General features: G+C 47.2%; 1 protein-coding gene across 2 annotated transcripts in view; it reads right to left on the bottom strand.

Annotated features, from left to right (window-relative positions):
* Nucleotides 1-20,525, bottom strand: part of LOC122366459 (stromal membrane-associated protein 1-like) — an 80,420-nt gene extending 59,895 nt beyond the window's left edge. Inside the window, exons 1-2 of one of the 2 annotated variants that reach the window (XM_043338749.1) lie at nucleotides 20,216-20,525; nucleotides 16,266-16,404 (exon numbers count right to left, since the gene is read on the bottom strand). In XM_043338749.1, the coding sequence (XP_043194684.1) occupies nucleotides 16,266-16,395 (130 nt within the window). In that variant the 5' untranslated portion in view covers nucleotides 16,396-16,404; nucleotides 20,216-20,525. Of the gene's footprint in view, nucleotides 1-16,265; nucleotides 16,405-20,215 lie in introns of those variants that run through there. The other variant, XM_043338750.1, reaches the window with a different exon arrangement.
* Between the last annotated feature and the right edge of the window lie 378 nt (nucleotides 20,526-20,903).

Genomic DNA, 20,903 nt, shown 5'->3' with positions numbered 1-20,903 from the left:
TAGATCGATTAGTTTCTGAGATATTACCGGAAACGTAAAAGTGCAAAACCTACCGCTCAATCTCTCGAGACCTGTACATGCTGCACTTCCGACAAGCCCATGAAACTGCCAGCATCTCAATCTCGCAGACGGCGTAGCGGGACTCCACATCGGTCAGAAAACCAGACCCACACTGAATCAGTTTCCATCGTCCATCTGCATCCTGTTGCCGCAGACAGAAACCCAGCCCTCGCAGGCGAGCGGCGTCGGTCTCCAGGACTGTCCGGCGCCGCGGGTCAAAGAAGTCGAGAACTGGTGGCGAGACCAGTGCCTTCTTCACGTCACCGAAGGCTTTGGAGTGCAGCAGCGTCCACACTCACTCGTTCTTCGGTCGAAGGAAGTGTCTCAGATGCTCGGCGGCGGCCTAGACGTCTGGTGAGAAGTCACCCAGCTGGTTCACGAGACCGAGAAACGATCCGAGGTCCGTGAGGCACGCCGGCTGCAGAAACTCCGCGATGGCTCGCACCCTCTTGTTGTCTGCGGTGTTGCCTATCTGGTCGATCTTGAATCCACAGAACCCCACCTCATTCCCGGCGAAGGAACACTTATCTGGGTTCAGTGTCATCCCGTGGTCATCGCATCTCTGCATGATGCTATTCCATACGTTCCATACGTGCTCCAGGTGAACTGAGTAGCTCGAGTCGTACGCCAGAATATCGTCTACGACTTTGCATGTCTGAGAGATGTCACCGAGAGCAGCGTCGCCTCTTCGGTTGTACTCGTCTCCTGACGAGATCAGATCCATGACGGCACGTTTGTAGCGGAAACGGCCCCATGGCATGATGAAGCACGTCTTGTCTTGGTCCTCCTCGCTGATGGGGATCTGGTGGTAGCCAGACCTGCTATCCAGCTTCGTGTAGAAGTTTGCACCACTGCCGATCGAAGCCACAGCGTCGTGCTGCGACCTGACTGGGTACGCTGGCCTCATGACGAATCGATTCAGCTTGGTGAGGTCGACCGTCAGACGGCAGCCAGAGACCGTGCCGTCCGGCGACCGCTTCGCCACCGGCACGATGGGGTGGCACCACTCGGTCGGATGCTACACCGGCTCGATCACGTCACTCTCCAGCAGCTCATTCAGCTGGCGCCGAATGTCGTCACGCCAGCAGAACAGTACACTGCGAGCTGTGGAGACGGCAACTGGTGTGGCGTCTTCAGTCAATTCGATGGCCATTGAGCCTCCGGACATCTTGCGCAACTTCGAGGTGACGTCAAACACTCGTGGGAAGGCTTCCTTCATCGCTGAGAAGTGCTTCCGCCCTTCTTCAGCCGATGGCACGCCTCTGCTTTCGAACAGCGTCGTGCCATGGCAGTAGCGAGCTGTGCAGCTTCGACGGCTATCGTCCTCTTGATGCTTCCCAGCTGCAGTGCGACTTGGCAACCTCCCAGGCAGGGCAGTTCTCGTTCGTCAGCTGCGAACAGGCTTCCAGAGGGCGGCGTCAGCTTCTTGACGTTGATGCCCATCTACTTCGCTGCCTCCAGAGAGATTACAGACACCTCAGCGCCTGTATCTGGCGTCCATGTCGTTTGTTGCCTGCGACCATCACTCCGATGCAGCAGAATCTGGATCTGCGGAGCACGCGTCGTGTGCAGGCCTTGGATCATGCAGTATCGGTGCTCCTGGTCCACTATTTGTCTGGCAGGTGCAGATGCCACTCGCGTCTGCATCGTGATGAGCGACACGCGTCTGCCTCTATCAGACCTCCGCTGGGTCCGGTCCGTGCTCGCCGGCGGAGCGCGCGAGTGACTGGCGCTGCGACTGCGGCAGACAGACGCGAAGTGGCTTACCTTGCCACGAGCTCGGCAGGTCTTCTTGACGGCCCTGCAGTCGCTGGCGCTACGGTGAACTTCGCCACCGCAGCCGGGGCACATCTTCTCTGTCGACCGGTCTCTCGGGCGACCGCGGCTGCGCTGGTACTGAGAGACCCTCGCCAGGGTCGAGCCAGCTGGTTCACGAATGGCTGAGCTGTTGGAGGCGGCATTCTCTGACGCTCAGGCGATATCCACTGCCTTCTGAAGCGTGAGATCCGGCTCTTCCAACATTCTGAGGCGTGCTTCTTCGTCTCGCGTGCCGACAACGACTCGATCTCTGAACCTGTTGTCCTGGCAGTGGTGACAGAAATCACAGAACGATGCAATCCCCTTCAATCCACAGAGAAAATCGTTCACTGTTTCGCGCCCGCTTCCTGTACTCAAAAAGTAAATTATACAGACCACGCCATGTTATGGTTTTACATTTAAGTCTATGTTAATAATGGTTCGATAGCACATTAATTATCGTCGCGATTCGTCCGCCCCAGACGCACACGCGACTCCCGATGTGAACTGTATTGAGCTCGGCCGTGAACTGCGCCGTATTACAAAAGGACGCCGGAAACCGCGCGCCGGTACAGCCTACCTATCAGGCGCCGGCCGGCGGCCGGCAAACAGCTGATTGCGCCGGCTCAGCAGCAGGCATCACAACAGAGATTGCTAAATTGGGGTACCTGGCTTGCAATTACAGTGGATTCACATGCGGAACTTTATATACTGTGGGGGGTGTAGCTACAACCCCAACTTTTAAAAGTACAACCCCAATGGCAAAACTACAACCCCAACATTGGAAAATTAAGAATCAGCCTAAAACACATGAAAATGAACAAAATATGTATCATACAGAAGCAGATAATTGAGATGTATCAAGAAAGTGAAGATATCAATAAATTAGGACATCTTTTTGAATCCCAGATGCTAAAAACATTGAAAGTGCTCTGTTAAGAACATATTATTCCACTGAGCATGATATGAAAGTTAATCACTGCACACTTCTTAAGCATACTAAGTGAATCATATTGAAAGTGTTCCAAAAAATCTTAACATGTAACATGAAAGTGTGAAGCAAACAAATCATAACATTCATCATACTTTTGCAGTGGCGGATCCAGCTCAGTTTTTTTGGGGGGGGGACCATAACAACTTATCGATTCTTTCCATGCCTCGTCCATAGGCATAATGTTTAAATTATGCCGTTTGGGAGGGGCAAATGCCCATTTTGCCCCCCCCCCCTGGATCCGCCACTGTACTGTTGGGTTTTCTCACTAAACATTTCATACTTGTGGGCTGTGCTTATCAAATAGATAAGCATATATGAAAAGTTTGACAGACAACAGTAAGCTTCAGAAATAAATTAACCTAACCTAAGCCTCCACCCTATGTAGCATTCTACCACCATAATCTGACCATAATATTGCGTGTCAACGACCACAGAACCACAGAACTTAAGTGAAATATCACTCTGATCGCAATTTTGTCAGTTGGCACAATACCACCAATCAGCACGAATATTTGGCTAAAATGACGACACTTAAAACCAACGTTGACGACCATAACAACCAATCCTGTGCGATAATTAGTGCTGATAATCTTACTGACAGGTTCGCGAACAGAATGCAAACTAAGTCATATGTAAGCCAACGTGACGCATCTGATACAAATGCAAGGTTTTGGCGACGTCTGTCAATTCAGCAGCAACGAATATCAGCCTCACAGCCGCATATTTCGGTGTCTTTCGATTTGGCTGAAAATCGGTATCCAGGGCCTCCTCGATGCGCTGATTCCGAAAATGTACCTCTTTGGGTTGGTATTTTGCACCGTTAACGAGTTAACGACTAATTAACATTTTAACGGGAAACGGCGGGGTCTTTCGATTTAGCTAAAAATCGGTGTACAGGGCCTCCTCGATGCGCTGATTCCGAAAATGTACCTCTTTGAGGTGGTATTTGCACCGTTAACGAGTTAACGGCTAATTAACATTTTAACCGGAAACGGCGGGGTCTTTCGATTTAGCTGAAAATTGGTATACAGGGCCTGTTTGATGCGCTGATTCCGAAAATGTACTTCTTTGATGTGGTAGTTTGCACCGTTAACGAGTTAACGACCAATTAGCATTTTAACGGGAAACGGCGGGGTCTTTCGATTTGGCTAAAAATCGGTATACAGGGCATCCTCGATGCGCTGATTCCGAGAATGTAACTCTTTGGGGTGGTATTTTGCACTGTCAACGAGTTAACCCGCGAGTTGCTGGGGGGGGGGGCGTTAAACGCCCCCACTTTTTTCGCCGGGCCATAGCATAAAAACGGCGCGCCGCAGGCGCGCCAAATTTTGGGTACCTGTAGAGAATTGATTGAAGTTTATTGTGACAAAGTTTCAAAAAAATCGGTCGGAAAATTTTTGAGATATCGAGGTTTTAGTGACGTCATGATTTCTGAGTTTTCGACCAAAAACGGCATATGTTCAAAAAATCATATAAAATCACAAAATAGACATACAGACATGCCGTAAACGCCATTAGACTGCCAATACCATGATCAATCAAATGGCTATCCTCGATTATTGATTATCGTTCCGCATTTTCCATAATCTTGAACTGAATCTTGGCAATTTTTCGTGACTTCTTCACGACCATGATACATGCATTTCTTAAATTGAACTTTTTGAGCCAAACACGTACACATATGATAAAATGAATGTCACTATCGTGTTCTACGCCCCAAATTACCTATAAAACATGTGTCACAGGTTGCGAATATCAGTTTTGATTTTCGGGGATATGTGCCTATCCGGTTGACCTGACCTTGACCCTGACCTATGCTTGACTGACCCCTACATGGAGCTGACACTCTTGTAGGCCTTATATGATGGATTGTGCACCGTTTTGACAGAGTTTATGACGAGAGGCGCCCATTGCGAAGTCCTGAAGTCCATGCTACTGAAAGCCCGATTTCAGGTGTTTGACCTGACCTTGACCCGACCTGTGACCTCAAAATTCAACTTTAAAGTACTCATCTGAAGCGTCTCGTCGAGCTCTTTCGTTTGCCGCCTCGTGCGTTTCGCTGCGCCTATTGGTTCTCGAGTTATCGGCTGGGGGCGTTTAACGCCCCCCCCCCCCCCAGCAAATGGTGGGTGGCGAAATACCCCAGCAACTGCCGGGTTAACGACTACTTATCATTTTAACAGGAACCAGCGGGGTCTTTCGATTTAGCTGAAAATCGGTGTACAGGGCCTCCTCGATGCGCTGATTCCGAAAATGTACCTCTTTGGGGTGGTATTTTGCACCGTTAACGAGTTAACGACTAATTAACATTTTAACGGGAAACGGCGGGGTCTTTCGATTTAGCTAAAAATCGGTGTACAAGGCCTCCTCGATGCGCTGATTCCGAAAATGTACCTCTTTGAGGTGGTATTTGCACCGTTAACGAGTTAACGGCTAATTAACATTTTAACCGGAAACGGCGGGGTCTTTCGATTTAGCTGAAAATTGGTATACAGGGCCTGTTTGATGCGCTGATTCCGAAAATGTACATCTTTGATGTGGTAGTTTGCACCGTTAACGAGTTAACGACCAATTAGCATTTTAACGGGAAACGGCGGGGTCTTTCGATTTGGCTAAAAATCGGTATACAGGGCATCCTCGATGCGCTGATTCCGAGAATGTAACTCTTTGGGGTGGTATTTTGCACTGTTAACGAGTTAACGACTACTTATCATTTTAACAGGAACCAGCGGGGTCTTTCGATTTAGCTGAAAATCGGTGTACAGGGCCTCCTCGATGCGCTGATTCCGAAAATGTACCTCTTTGGGGTGGTATTTTGCACCGTTAACGAGTTAACGACTAATTAACATGTTAACGGGAAACGGCGGGGTCTTTCGATTTAGCTGAAAATCGGTGTACAGGGCCCCCTCGATGCGCTGATTCCGAAAATGTACCTCTTTGGGGTGGTATTTTGAAACGGCTAATTAACATTTTAACCGGAAACGGCGGGGTCTTTCGATTTAGCTGGAAATTAGTATACAGGGTCTGTTTGATGCGCTGATTCCGAAAATGTACTTCTTTGAGGTAGTATTTTGCACCGTTAACGAGTTAACGACAAATTAACATTTTAACGGGAAACGGCGGCGTCTTTCGATTTGGCTGAAAATCTATATACAGGGCCTCCTCGATGCGCTGATTCCGAAAATGTACCTACCTCTTTGGGGTGGTATTTTGCAACGTTAACGAATTAACGGCCAATTTACATTTTAACGGTAAACGGCGGGGTCTTTCGATTTAGCTGAAAATCGGTGTACGTTCAGTGTCTCAGGGGCAGACAGACAAGCCGTGATGTGTTCCTAGCCATCGTGGCTGTGAAGAGTATGAGTTTTGTTTACGATTCGCCAAACAATGCATAATACCTACATTTGCTCGTTGAAAAAAGAAGATCATCTGAAGTATTCGGTGATATGAAAAGGCTGTGGCATTATTATTTAATTTCCTCAGATTGAGATTATTTAGATCCAGTGTTAGGTTCCTTTGCGGCATTGTGTTCGGTATGTTGTCCTCGTTTGCAAAATATCTCATGTCTGATCAGTCACTATTCCGGTTTCTACTACCCGTTTCCGTAATAGACGTATTCCAGACGACCGTGGCATTAATATACAAAGATGGACTCGTTTTAAGTTTTTTAGTCTAAAAATAACGTATTCCTGTTTAGGTCTTCTTTGTCAATTGCCACGAGTGGCTCAAATTGTTACTCGTAGGGAAAGAGCCTTGCTCCAATACTGAGTAATGTTTGTGTCAAATGTGGAAAGAAACAAGTATTCATAGGGACTGTGATTTTGGGCGTTTACCTACCGTTTCCGAATCGCCACGACCAGTGGCGGCGGAACACCCTCAATTAAAGGGGGCACTGCCGACTTTTGGTCCCATTCTTTCCATGCAACGCCCATAGGTAGGGCTAATGTTAAAATGCCAAAATCAAAGGGGGCGAGGTGCCCCGGTGCCCTCCCCGTTCCGCCGCCTATGGCCACGACCATGGTGGCGATACCCGAGTACCTACAACCAGGCACATAGCCAATGGAGGGACGACAGGGTCAGCCGTCTCTCCCTGAAGATGGACCACTTTTTTTGTAAATGAAAATGTGGGCCCCTCCCGAAAAATAGTGGGCCGAATCCGGGGACTTTTCGGGTTTTGGTGGGGGTATACCGTGGGCTCCGGCAAACTACAACCCCAATGAAAAACAAAAAGTTCCACCTCTGAGTGGATTCAACTTAACCCTCGCCGGCATAGGGCAGGGGGTTGATGCAACCCCACCCCCACGGTTTTTGGCAAATAACTCGCGTAAAAAGCGGCCGATCGCGACGAAACTTTCAGTACCAGTCGGAGGACGTTTGGTCAATCGTTGTCATTTTTAGCACATGCCATTTTTGGCAACCGTGTGCCAAAATGACAACGGTATCAGCTATTTTTGGCAACGATGAGGCCGATTTCACTCCTCAGCGAGGAAATCACGATGTTGCAAATACAAGCAATGATTTTGGAAAAAGAAGTGCTGCCACCTGGTGCAAGAAGAATAAACCAGCTTTAATATGGCCGTTGTTTGTATGGTAGTCCAACATTGACGGATACCATTTTTTTGTGGCCTGAAGTTGGAACTTCAATTTGCAGCATCCGAAAATGATCAATATTGATCGAAAACATAATTTTGATGAAAAAAATAATATGTTAAGTTGAAAGGCGCATCTGGATTTCATCCAGATGCGGTGGTTTACTTCTTGAAATTATTTTTGTGTATGACGACCGCCATGTTATGACGGATGATGCATGGCCGTCAATTAGTAAAAATAATTTCAAGAAGTAAACCACCGCATCTGGATAAAATGACCTCTCTCAACATGTATTTTTTTTTCATCAACATCATGTTATCGATCAATAGGTATCGATCATTTTCGGATGCTTCAATTTTAACCCGCGACCTGGTGGGGGGGGGCTATTTTTTGCCCCCCCCCCCTCCAGATTTTTCGATATATCTCCAGAACCGCTGCGCCGATCGTCACCAAACTTTCAGTACCCTCCCGGACATCAATTTTACACATTGTGACCAAAATTTTTCCAAAGGCTATGATAGGTTGGCCGGAAATGACGTCAGAGTGACGTCATGTTCTGCCGTTTTCGACCCAAAAAAGGGTTTCGCGGGAAGAGCTGTCAGGCCTATAGCTTTGCAAATACAGAAATGATAAAGACATAAAAGCTGTAGAATTGACAGGACTACAAAACTGCTATCTCGGATTTTTGAAATTTTTGGATTTTGATCCCAAAAAATCAAAAAAATAGATTTTTTTGATATAATAGTCGAAAAATCCAAAAAGTTTTTTGAATTTCGCAAAAAAACGGAATATATGTGATAGTACACCTTTTTTCAATCCGAATCGGCATCCGGTCAGTTAGTTTCGGCAGATCTGCATTAGGAACGTCAGCCAGAGTGCGCTTTCGACAAACCACGCTCCAAACTCGGCATAATGCAGCAGCGTGACATGGGGCATTTAATTTCGACACTGAGCGGGGTTTCGACACTGGCCAAAGGATTTCGGCACACGGCATAGGACTGTGATATCGGGCATTGGAAAAGGCAAATTTCATTTTACAATGGCAATAGTCATTCAGTTTCGTTTCAGTTATTACAAGCAAAATCAAGCAAATTTCATACCACATTTTGTATATTGATGTGTTTACAATGCTTACCACTTGAATTTATGGCACTTTTCCTTTTATTAGACTTCCCTTGGATTAATGGAACACAAAATACGCCAAAGCCGTGGTTCTAAGGTCTAAACGTTTTTTTTTTGTGAATGGAGGGTGAGTAGGCTAGCAAGCCATGTCAGAGTCGTGAGATGAGAAGATCATGCGAAGGAAACATTTGGGTGAGTCTACCAGTGACCGGTGAGCTGCGGCGGCTGACAATGCGCCGGTATAAAACTGTCCCGCTACGGATATGCAGCCAAAGCGATCGATGGGTCAGCCCGTAGGGTTTCCACCTTTCCAGAGGGCAGTTTTTTTTTTTGTCCAGAAATACAGTTGACCATGACTGACCCCACCGCCGTCCTGCAAACATTGTTGCCTCTCTAGGGTGACACGCCCATTCCCATCTCGGCAGACCTGAACAATCCGCGCTGGCGGTCAGCGCCACTCACAATGTGTCGACAGATCGACACAAATGAAAAAATCAATATTTTTGTTTTTCATGCAATAAATACGGCTAAAACATGTCAACTTAAGATGCGTTGAAAAGAGCGAGGCCCCGGCCCGAATGACCAACCTCAACCTTTGGATTTGCCAGGAGCGTGGCTCCGAATGACCCCCGTCGCCCTTTGGATTCGCCAGTGCTTCCACATTGTCACAGAGTGACGCAAGGATGGTGACCTCGAATGAGGTCAGCTTGTGTGCCGGAAGTGGTTAATGTTAGGGACGAACCGGTGTAGGGGTTCCAGAGCGACTGACGAAATTAGGTGCCCGTTGCCGTATTCCAATGAACGGTTGCCGATTCGGATTGAAAAAGGTGTGGTTACTTAGCAACCAAGCGCCCATATTGAGTGTCTCTTTACAGCACCATGGAACATTTTAACGCACATGCTTAAAATGCCTTTCCGAAAAGATAAGAGTTGCTTAATTCACTGATGAGATAAATTGACCATTGTCTAGCTTGGCTGCAAACTGCCGACGTAAAATACAATATGACAAAACAGAATGCCCCTTGTCGATATTAAATGCCCCTGCTGCTGTTCAATGACCCTGGTCGAATATCAACAGATGCTAGTCTAAATCCGTGAAACGTGTCGAAATGCGTGCTCCAGTGTCGAGTTGTTGGAGTGCCTGTCGAGATAAGGTGCCCGCTGCCGTATTTGAATGAACGGATGCCGATTCGGATTGAAAAAAGGTGTACTTATCGCCTTCCATCCACATACCAAATTTGAGATTGATACCTCTTTTTTTGGCGAAGTTATAGCGAAAAAAACTGTTCAAAATTGATGACGTCACATTTTCAAACTCAATTTTTAGCAATTCTAGACCCCGTAGCGCAAAAAAAAGACCACCATTAGACTCCCCGTGACGAGCTGCATCGAATCAATACCCATTTTATGCAAAACTATCAACTTTAAAATTTGACCTTTTTTGACCTGGCCTTGACCTGACCTTGACCTGACCTTCACCAGAAAGTGTCCTAAGCCGTACCTGATAGTCTTATAACCAACACCATTGAGTTGGAAATGAAAAATTGGCCATAAAACACGCATCACACAACCTTAGTAAAGTTGGGTTCATGTGACCTGACCTGTGACCCTTGGTGACCTGACCTGTGACCTGACCTGGTATTGTCAGTGACCTCTAATAGCAACATATCTACTAGGCAACTGACGCCCTATCGCTGATTCTCGACAAAATGCGTTTTCCTTGGTGTTATAGCGCATTCCCTAGTAGACCCGTGAACGGTGAAACATTTCATCTTTGACCTGACCTGTGACGTCATCGGTGACCCCGAGGTCAATGAAATCTGGTTTCCCTCGACAAATTTGACAGGCCTTTCGAACGCCGTTTGAATTTTCCGGGTCCGCCCAGTAGTTTCGGAGATACGAGGGGGGGGGGGCAAAAAATAGCCCCCCCCCCCCCCACCAGGTCGCGTTATAAACAGACCCCACCAGGGCGCGGGTTAAGTTCCAACGTCAGGCCACAAAACAAACCACCATACAAACAACGGGCATATTAAAGCTGGCTTTTTCTTCTTGCACCAGATGGCAGCACTTCTTTTCCAAAATCAGTCCTTATCTTTCCAAAGTCGTGATTTCATCGCTGAGGAGTGAAATCGGCTTCATTGTTGTCGAAAATAGCAGAATCGTTGCCATTTTCGGCACGTGTGACAAAAATAGCACGGGCTAAAAATGAAAACGATTGACCAAACCTCCCCCGACTGGTACCCTGGCGTTGATCAATTTCACACCCACCCTGAAAATTTCATGACCCTGACCCAAAGGACCTTTGACCTGTGACCTATTTCCCGAGACCATGTTTGGCCGGAATCGCGATTCGGCGAAAGTCGGCTCGCATTAGCCGCGCGCTTGCAGTCTTTTCGTGGTTTCAAGCGTTCAAATATGTGATTTCATGTTTCTCCCATGCATAAGGGTGGATGTCAAGGTCACCTGAAGGTCAGGTGAATATTGACCTTTGATGACCTCGGTCCACTTTTTCGAGTTTTACATGTTTCTGGGCTAGTTTTTTTTTTTTAGCTGATTTCGAATTTAGCAACCATTTGAACGTTTACAAAGTAGTTTTGACTTTTGGTGCCTCCGTAACATGCTACGAAGCTGTCAGAGGCGGTTGACACGTACTACGAATACCCGGCAGGACCCCTACTGATTGACCTGACCTGACCTGACCCGACCTGGCCTAAATGCATAAAGACATCATCTGCGACAAAAACTAACATGATATTCGCTGCGACTGGGACGCCATCTCCTTGGACATTCTCGTAGCAGATTGGTCTGCCGTGAATGACGCCACCGATTAACCATTGCGTCCGTGAGTTTATGTTCATCTGGAATTGTTTTCGACCGCCACTGTCCAGCGCGGCAGGTACGGGTCGGGTCGGCAAGCCAGACTGCCCGTGGATATCAGATGACCCTGCACTCAGAGCGCTAATGTCAGAGCGTGACGCTGCCCGGGACACCTGGCTCTGCTTACGAACTCCTGAATCCAAGAACGATTTCACACGACTTAGAAACTTGGTGAAGAGCCAGGTCATCAGCACACGGCGAGATTTTCTTTGCGGCAAGTTGGCATCGGGAGGTCGAGGAGACTGCTGGCGGAATTTCCGACAGCTCCGTGCCACTGGCGAACCTCACCCTTCCGTCAGCGCAGATGTAACGCCGGATCAGGCTACCACCTGGGCGGACAAGCTGAATGAGCACTTCGCCACGGTGGGATCCCGCAACGCCACCGAGCTGCGAGATGCTGCAACCGGCGGTGATCACTGATCACAGCCCGCGTCCACCCACCGTTTGCTCCGCCGGCTTCCGGTTCCGTCCGGCGACACTGCCGGAACTGTCGCGCTGCATTCCAAGCATGAGCGCGTCCAGAGCAGTGGGGCTGGATGGTGAACCTCCTTTTGCTATTCGGCGCCGTCTGCATGTCGTTAGGCCTCGCCTGTTACGCATTGTAAGCCTGTCCTTAAAGGTAGACTGCCACCTTTTTTTCACAAAACGGTTTTCACTAGAGCTGAGCCACCTATGTCCCAGACTGAAGTCGGTTTTCCGAAATTCGAACCCGTTTGCGAGAAATCGGAGACCAAAGTTCAGTTTGATGCCATTTTTTTAGTCCAAGAAAACCGACATCTCTACTGTTTATCGATAACTTTGAAACATGAATTTTCTTATCTTTTGGCAAATATATGTCAAAACTTTGATTGTTTCGAGATCAGAGAAGAATTTTGTAGTGTCAAAATAAAAGTTAAACTTATATATTCAGTAGTTCATTTTTTCAAAAAAGTGTGGGAAATGGGGTTTAACATGGGCCAGACCCATTCCAAATAAAGCCATGATTTTTAAATGTTTTACGAAGTTAAATGCAAAATAAATTAAATATGGCCAATTTCTTATGAAATCATATATTAGTAAATCATAAAATACCTTACTTTTTCAAATAAAATGTAATAATCTTATGACCTTGAAGTCTAGTGATGTGTAAACATTGTCGCTAGACATTAACCGATTGATAATTGTATGATAATCGATAATTTTTTCGCGATTCACGCGATGATACTTTGTCAGGTGAATTCTAAAATTTTGTTTTGTCCAGGGAATAAATCATAGGCCGATCTGAGAAAACTTTTTGAAGGTGGCAGTCTTCCTTTAAAACAGGCGTCTCTCCCGAGTGTTGAAAAATGGCATATGTCGTACCAATTCCAAAGTCTGGTGACTTAACAAAACCATTGAACCATAGGCCAATTTCGCTTTTAAGTGTACTGTCTAAACTCTTAGAAAAATTGTCTGTGTGCAGTTAACCGGCTACCTAGAATCGCACCACCTGCTGTCGCCCAATCAATACGCGTATCGGTCACATCATTCAACGGAGGATGCCGTGGTCGACCCTGTCGAGCGCCTGGTCAGTAACACCGACCATTGCCTGCTATCGTCGGTAACGGCGATAGCTCTATCAAAGGCGTTCGACAGCGTCGACCACCGTGTCTTCCTGGACAAGCTGCCATGGTACAGCATCCCTGACGTCAGCTGGCTTGACAGCTATTTAAAGGGACCCTCCCACCTTCAAAAAAGTTTATGAATTGGCATGAAAGTGATGTCGCTCGGTTCAGAAAGAGCGAAAACGAATATCTACCAAATTTCACCGAAAAATATTCGCCAGTTTTCAAGATATTAGACTTTTATTTTTGTTTACTTTTTTGGGATCTCCGCTGTTTCTAGCGACTTTATTTTAGAAGTGCGGCGTTTGCGGCAGCTGTTGCGCGCAAATAGCATATACCACCGCGTGCTACAAAACGTTTTAGTCAAACATTTAAAAATCGTTAGACATCTGCGCTGACGTCACACATTCAGAGGGGTATTCCTAAGCATTAGCCCCTCTGAATCAAAATGCTGCAATTTTGAAATTCAATATTTCTGATTTAAGGCATTTCTCGATGTTGTGAGTGCCGAGACCGGTAATTGTGAGCCAGGGACCCCGTTTTGGCTATCTCAACTCAAATCTAATGTTAAGGTGGGAGGGTCCCTTTAACTAACCGACGACAGACTGTAAGGGGCGGTGTGACAAACCTGCCTGTGACGTGTGGCGTGTCCCAGGGGTCTATCATCGGCCCAATAATATTCCTTTTATTTACCTCAAAACTACCGGCACATTTAACACACTGCGTATTGATTTCGCATGCAGCCGACACGCTGCATATAGACTCTGCGCCCTCTGACGATTCCGGTCTGGCCGGACTACGGATGAGGCTAGAAAAAAACATGCAAGAGTTAAAAGAGTGGTTTACATTTAATTCCTTAACCCTCGCCGGCACAGGCCATTTTGAGTCCTTCGACGGCACAAGGGGGTTGGTACGACCCCCCACCTCGCGTTTGGCCCCTGATGGAGCTAGAGCTGCGACCCTGTCCAGGGAGGGTCATATTTCACTTGTAAAAAAAAAATGCAACAAAATACTCTTTCCTTAGTATACAGGGTGGAAAGTAATTACGCGAACATACTTTTTCGTCTTCTAGTAATGAAAAAACGGCGGTGACATAAACAATATATGTTTTACTTTATCCTTATCTAGTTGCGATGCATTGACATAGGCGTTCCGGCATGATTTACATCAGCATGTGAAGATCTGTTGGCCAAAGCCCAGCCCACACCTTATGGAGCTGTCCAGTGAGGTAATCGGTATTGGTGGCTCCTTGCAGCTTTTAGACGGTCTCCTGAGGAGTCATCTGGAGATTTTTAATCGAATTGAGGCCCAGGCGTTTCCCAGATCAGCTTTTGTATGTCCTGAAGAAAAACAGGTTCTCACAGCACCAGTATTGCGTTTTGTTGGCCGTGAAAGTAAGGATTTCACCAATCACGAAGAGCAGTTTCTTTGCGTCAGGCACAAAAGTGCGCTCAGTCATTTTGCCCCTTTCGTTGCACGGTGGATTAGATAGAGACACTCGTCTTGGAGGATGTTCCACCGGTTGTATACTTTATTTTTAGTGACCTTTTTTAGCGCTACACGCAATTCTGACACCACCCGGGGGCTCGTGACCCACTGATGTGTTCCTTTGCCGGATGTTTGAAGGTTGGGACGGACGGGACATAGGACGCAACAGCAGCCCTCAGAGCAGTTGTTCTGCAGGTTTGACGGATGAAACAGTTTCACAGATATCTCACCCAACCACAAATCCAGCTGCCTGTCCTCCTCTGTCCATCTTTGATTGTCTTTGAAAAGCTTCAATTAACAATTCTGCTGTTAATTCGTGAATTTTGGTCATCCCGAGGGTTTGTACGACTTAATTTTCGAATTTTTGCGTATTAATGTGCGAATCGTGATATCCTAGATCGGGTACCCGGCCAGAGTAAGCTATTTTGCCAGTTTTCGGGTCGACTGGCGTCGTTTTGTCGCCGACATGGTGACCACCCGCCCGGCGACAGAATTCGCCGAGGGGTTGCTGCCGCGGACGGCTTTGCTTTTTAAGTCCTCTCAAGTGTTATTATGTTAAAAAACGTATAATTGTGCAATGCTGGTGCTGAGACCGCTACGAATCCCTTCTCCGCCAGTCCAGCGAAAATAATCACAAACGCTTTCCCTGGCAGCTCCAAATTGAGCTCTTTGCCCATTTCGGTCTTGTGCAGCGTATGGTGTCTGCACCATTTTAAGTCGAGAGGTGTTTACGATCTTCCAGGTCATTGTTCAAAGTTAGGTCACTTTTGGTAGATGAGGCGACAACAAACACGACCAATTATGTTCCATGACAGCCCGTACTCATAAAAATGCTCCACTGACGGTCAAAATTGTAAGAAAATACATATTCGCGTAATTACTTTCCACCCTGTAGGTTTAGACACTATTTCACCCGGGATGTTCTCAAAATATTAGTTCAGGCATATGTTTTCCCTCACATCGCATACTGTTTGTGTGCATGGGGAGGGCAGGCAAGAGTCAGATGCAAACAAAAAATCAAAAACTTATCAACTTTTCTGCTAGAGTCGTGTCTGGTGTGAAGAAACACCAGCACATCACGCCGACTCTATGCCGAGGATAGGCGCCCTTGTGGCGCGCCGAGACGCCGTCAAAGTGTGGAAGGCCCTTCGCACGGATGGGGCGCCCTCCGGCATTCGGGAATACCTGGTGCCTCGGAGTGAGGTGTCCGCCCGAACGACGCGAGGCTCCAAAGGCGGTGGCCTGCACCTGCGGCGCTGCAGACTCGAGTCCAGCCGGAGAGCCTTCTCTTATCGCGGAGCCGCCACCTGGAACGCGCTTCCGAGCTCGGTGCGGGACTCGCCGACGTAAACGTTTTTAAAGCAGCTCTGCGAGCCTTGTGAATCACTCTTTGTATCATGCTTTTATTCTTTTTTAATTACTTAGCGCATTTTATCGATGATTGTACTGTGGCCGCAAATGGATGTTGTGTGAGTTTTATGTTGTACTGTAACTGACGTGGAACGGTAACAGCCACGGTGTGGAGGGTTCTAATACGCAATACAATACAATACAATACAATACAATACAAACCGGGTGCCGTGCACAAGTCAGTTGGAAGTACCCGCTCGCACTAGCGCACGTGCAGGGCTCACACTCGTGCTCGCACGTTTATCGCCCCAAAGGTGTTTTACTGGTTTTTAGATATTCTCGAAAACCAAACAGTTCAATCACCGGATCCACAGGTTTGGCTATGGAGGGCCTTGACATCTTACCTTTGGCATCACAGTCCACACAGTACTTGTTATCTTCATCTTTAAGCATATTAGTGAGTATTGCAAGACATTTTTCTTGAACCATCTTTTGCTTCTCTGAGGCAACTTTGTTGCTCCCATTCATTGCCATTGTCAGCTTCTGAAAATAAAATGAGGGCGGTGATATACGATACAGTTAGTTCAGGGGCAAACTCACTCCGATCTTCTCGGCACCGTCACTTGGGATGAGCGATCACTTAATATTCTATAGCTTTCTTTTAACTGAGCATACATCTACATAAATTTCCACTTTTAAAGGGACTATCCCACCTTCTAAAAGTACCGTTTAGGATTCGGAAATGCTACTCATGATATAGTGACGAATTCTGCAAGTTTTTACGCGTTTTCATCTTTTACTTTTTGAGATATTGCGGCTTTTATATTTCATTGTGACGTCTTTTAGATCGGATCTGTGACGTAATGAAGGATTTACTTCACGTCAATGTGGAGGGAAATTTGGCAGCAAATATATTTGCTCTCAAATATGACGCGGCTCATACAATAGCAAAAGTATCTCTGATTGGCTTATTCATAAATCAAGTGATACTTCACTTCATTGCGTGACAGGCGTTCACAAGGCAAATGACGTCATCAGATTGCCGTTAATGGTTAAGAGATTGGGACTTGTACAGGGAACATTTTCAAATGAAAGGAAAAAATTTCTTCAACACCACGAGGCTGCGGGGGTTGCGACCAAGATAGATAGTGGTTTCTGAGCCTCGCCGCAAACTTGGCTATCTCAACTCAATCCTAATGTAAAGGTGGGAATGATAGTCCCTTTAAGTGGTCACCTAACCAGGGATGCGGAGCCGTGGAGATTTCAGACGGCTCCGGCTCCGGCTCCGGCTCCGGAGAAAAAAAAATCGGCTCCGGCTCCGGCTCCGGGTGAAATGTCATGGCGGCTCCGGCTCCGGTTCCGGCTCCGAATAAAATGATCCGGCTCCAGCGGCTCCGGCTCCGGCTTCTACTCAGTACATCCCCTATGCGATCAATTAAATACGGGTGTAAGAAAAAGGCGATGGGAATGGTACACGTTGCTTCTGTACTTGTATAACAAGGCTATTTTGAATACCACATTGTTTTACGCCTTGTGCTGTCAAACCGAACTAGGTAAATAATTGTTTCCTCTTAAAGGGACCCTCCCACCTTCAAAAAAAGTTAATGAATTGGCATAAAAGTGATGTCGCTCGGTTCAGAAAGAGCAAAAACGAATATCTACCAAATTTCATCGAAAAATATTCACCGGTTTTCAAGATATTAGACTTTTACTTTTGTTTACTTTTGGGATCTTCGCTGTTCCTTGCGACTTTATTTGAAAGTGCGGCATTTGTTGCGCGCAAAGCAGCATATACCACCGCGTGCTACAAAACGTTTTAGTCAAACATTTAACGGACGTTCGAAAGCCTGATGACGTCATCAGATTCCCGTAATGGTTAAGAGATAGGGACCACGCTGGTCCCACCCTGCAAGTAAAGGGAAGAAATTTCTTGAACACCATAAAGCTGCGGGGGTTGCGACCAGGATAAATGGTGGTTTCTGAGCCTGGCCGCAAACTTGGCTATCTCAACTCAAAACTAATGTTAAGGTGGGAGGGTCCCTTTAAGAAAAGGAGCCGGAGTCGCCCCCTTTTTTGACGGCTCCGGCTCCGGCTCCGGCTCCGGGCTATATTGTTTCACGGCTCCGGCTCCGGCTCCGGGCAAAATATGCCGGCTCCGGCGGCTCCGGCTCCGGCTCCGCATCCCTGCACCTAACATTTATTTTCTTTCCTTTTTAACTGAGCACAAATCAAATTAAATCGCGAGTTGCTAAGGACTTAAAGTAGGTAACTTGTCTCATCCGTGGAATACTTCGGGAGATACTGTCCCAGGCAGCTTAAATCCCGACTGGACATCCACTGGGAAGCTATCCGCTTCTCCTCTGCCTTCGACGACCAGTAGGTAACCTTCCGCGAGCTAGTACTTAAGAGTTAAGATCCGGATCAACAGGTCTATACAGGCCTCTAAATTCTGTTAATCCTAAGATAAGGTAAGGTAAGGTAAAAATATTGCATTTATTATTGCCTGTATTGCAATCTCTCCTAAGGCATTGCCTTCGGCACTGTAGGTACCTACCTACCTACTGCTCCGCCCCAAGTATTATCATGACCATAACTAGGCAGCGGAACGGGGGGCACCGGGGCACCGTGCCCCCCCCCCCTTGAATTCTGCAAGGGGGCACCAATAGCAAGGTGCCCCCCCCCCTTAAATTTGATGTAGTTATTAGTTTTAGTACCAGGGGCGGATTCGGGAAAACTCCAAGGGGAGGGTCATGAATTGAAGTGGTGCCCCTACCTATACCCAAAATTAAAACCTCAACGGATTTCGGCCACTTAATTTTGGTGGTGTCCTATTTTCAGTTTTTTTTTATTTTCTTTATTTTTGGTTAGTCATGTGATGACTGGTGCCCCTGCTAGGCCGCTGGTGCCCCTGGAAAGACTGTGGTACCTACCTACCCTGCCCCCTGACAAGCCTACGGTGGGCCCTGACATGACTTAGGTGCCCATGGGCCCTGACAGGCCCGTGGTGGCCCTGACAGGCCTGTGGTGTCCTTGCTAGGCCTGTGGTGTCCCTGGGCCTTGACAGGTCTGTGGTGCCCCTGGTGAGCCTGTGGTGCCCCTGTTAGAACGCAGGTGCCCTTGACAGGTTTGTGGTGCCCCTGACAATCCTTAAGTGCCAACGACAGGCTTGTGGTGCCCTTGACAGGCCCATGGTGCCCTTGCGAGGTCGGTGGTTCCCCTGCGAAGCCGATAGTGCCCCTGGCAGGCCTCTGGTGCCCCTGGCAGGTCTGTGGTGCCCCTGGAAGACCTGTAGTGCTTTTGCTAGGCCTGTGGTGCCACTGACAGGCCCATGGTGCCCCTGCTAGGCCTGTGGAACCCCTGGCGGGCCTGTGGTGCCCCTGTCGGCTTTCAGGCCTCAGCCTGTGGTGCCCCTGTAGGCTGTCAGGCCTGTGGTGCTCCTGGCAGGCATGTGGTGCCCCAGGCCCTAAGTCATGACCCATGTGACCTCCCCCCTGGGATTCGCCACTGATTAGTACTGCGATGGCTTCTTGGGAATTTGATACATGTAGGATAAATGGAATTTATCAAACGACAACAAGGAAGAGACAAACACATAGGTACTTGAGGATCAGTTTAAAGTTAACCACACATACAGGGGTGAACTGCCATTTTCGTTTAGTAAAAAAAAAAACATCGTGTCAGGGCTGTGACCAAAAGTAAGTGGCCTAAATCCAATGAGAAAACAGGATTTGGGGGTACCCTAGGTTTGGCTCCTTGAGCTGGTGCCCCCCTTGTCTCAAATCGTTCCGCCGCCTATGATTATGACGTCACTTGCTTTCACTCAACCTTGGAGTTAAAACAGTAGGTGCACGGATGCAAAGTTTTTAGACAAAAAAATGTCCAGACAAAAAAATGTCTGACAAAAAATGAACACACCAAGAAATGCAAAGATGAAAAAGTGCAGATGAAAAAATGTGCAAACAAAAATATGTACCTACAGACCGAAAAATAACAAGACAAAAAAGCAGACAATAACTGAAATCTGTATACAAAAAACGGTATTAGTAGAGCAGACATCACGCGAAGGTTTTCCAATCGAGGAGAGGTGCCATACCTGGAGGTGCTTCTTTCTAGGAAAACCTTAACAAACCTAACCTAACCTAACCTGACCTAACCTAACCTACAACCTACAAACCTACCCCACAAACCTACAGCGCCTCTCCTCGGTTGGAAAACCTTCGTGTGACGTCTGCTCTACTAATGCCCGAAAAACTGTCCGACGAAAAATGTCAAGACAACTTTATCTGGACACGCTTTCACCAGACTGATACATATCATGCATACACAATACATAACTCGAAACATCAAGACTTACCTATGTTTCGGACCAATTTCCAATATCAGTGGGGTTGTTCTAGTGGCTCCTCCAGGCTCCAACCAGTCCAACCTCAACCTCCTCTGAGCTACACTATCCAACCTTTAACCTCTCCTTTCAAGTCGCCCCTCCGGCTCCAAGCGTAGGTACTCTTCCTATTTTGTCGCCTTGGCCTTGGTACTTTCCAAGGCTATATTTGCTACAAGGCGATAATACCTTGATAAGAGGATAAGATAAGATTCGCTAATCAATATCAATATCAATATCAAAATAAACTTCGTTTGCGCTGGCTCCAGCTTGGTTTTTAGTTAGCCAAGGCCGCATAAGAGCGTAACCGGACAAATCTTCGTATGGCATTTCTTCGTCGCGCAATATTTCGTCCGCATTTCTTCGTCCGCAAATCTTCGTCGGCGCATTTATTCGTGTCGCATTACTTCGTCTCGCATTTCTTCGTAGGTGCAAAAATTCGTAGCGCATTTCTTCGTATCCGCATTTCTTCGTCGGCGCATTTCTTCGTCAAGCATTTTTTCGTCCACGCATTTCTTCGTCTACGCAAATCTTCGTCCGCATTTCTTCGTCCACGCAAATCTTCGTCTGCGCAAATCTTCGTCCGCAAATCTTCGTCCCCGCAAATCTTCGTCCGCAAATCTTCGTCCGCATTTTTTCGTCCACGCATTTCTCCGTCTAC

The sequence above is a fragment of the Amphibalanus amphitrite genome, unplaced genomic scaffold (genome assembly GCF_019059575.1).
Source record: "Amphibalanus amphitrite isolate SeventyFive unplaced genomic scaffold, NRLGWU_Aamphi_draft 000808F_arrow, whole genome shotgun sequence".
In the NCBI taxonomy this organism is placed as follows: Eukaryota; Metazoa; Arthropoda; class Thecostraca; order Balanomorpha; family Balanidae; genus Amphibalanus; species Amphibalanus amphitrite.
This window is presented reverse-complemented; position numbering and strand designations above follow the sequence as displayed.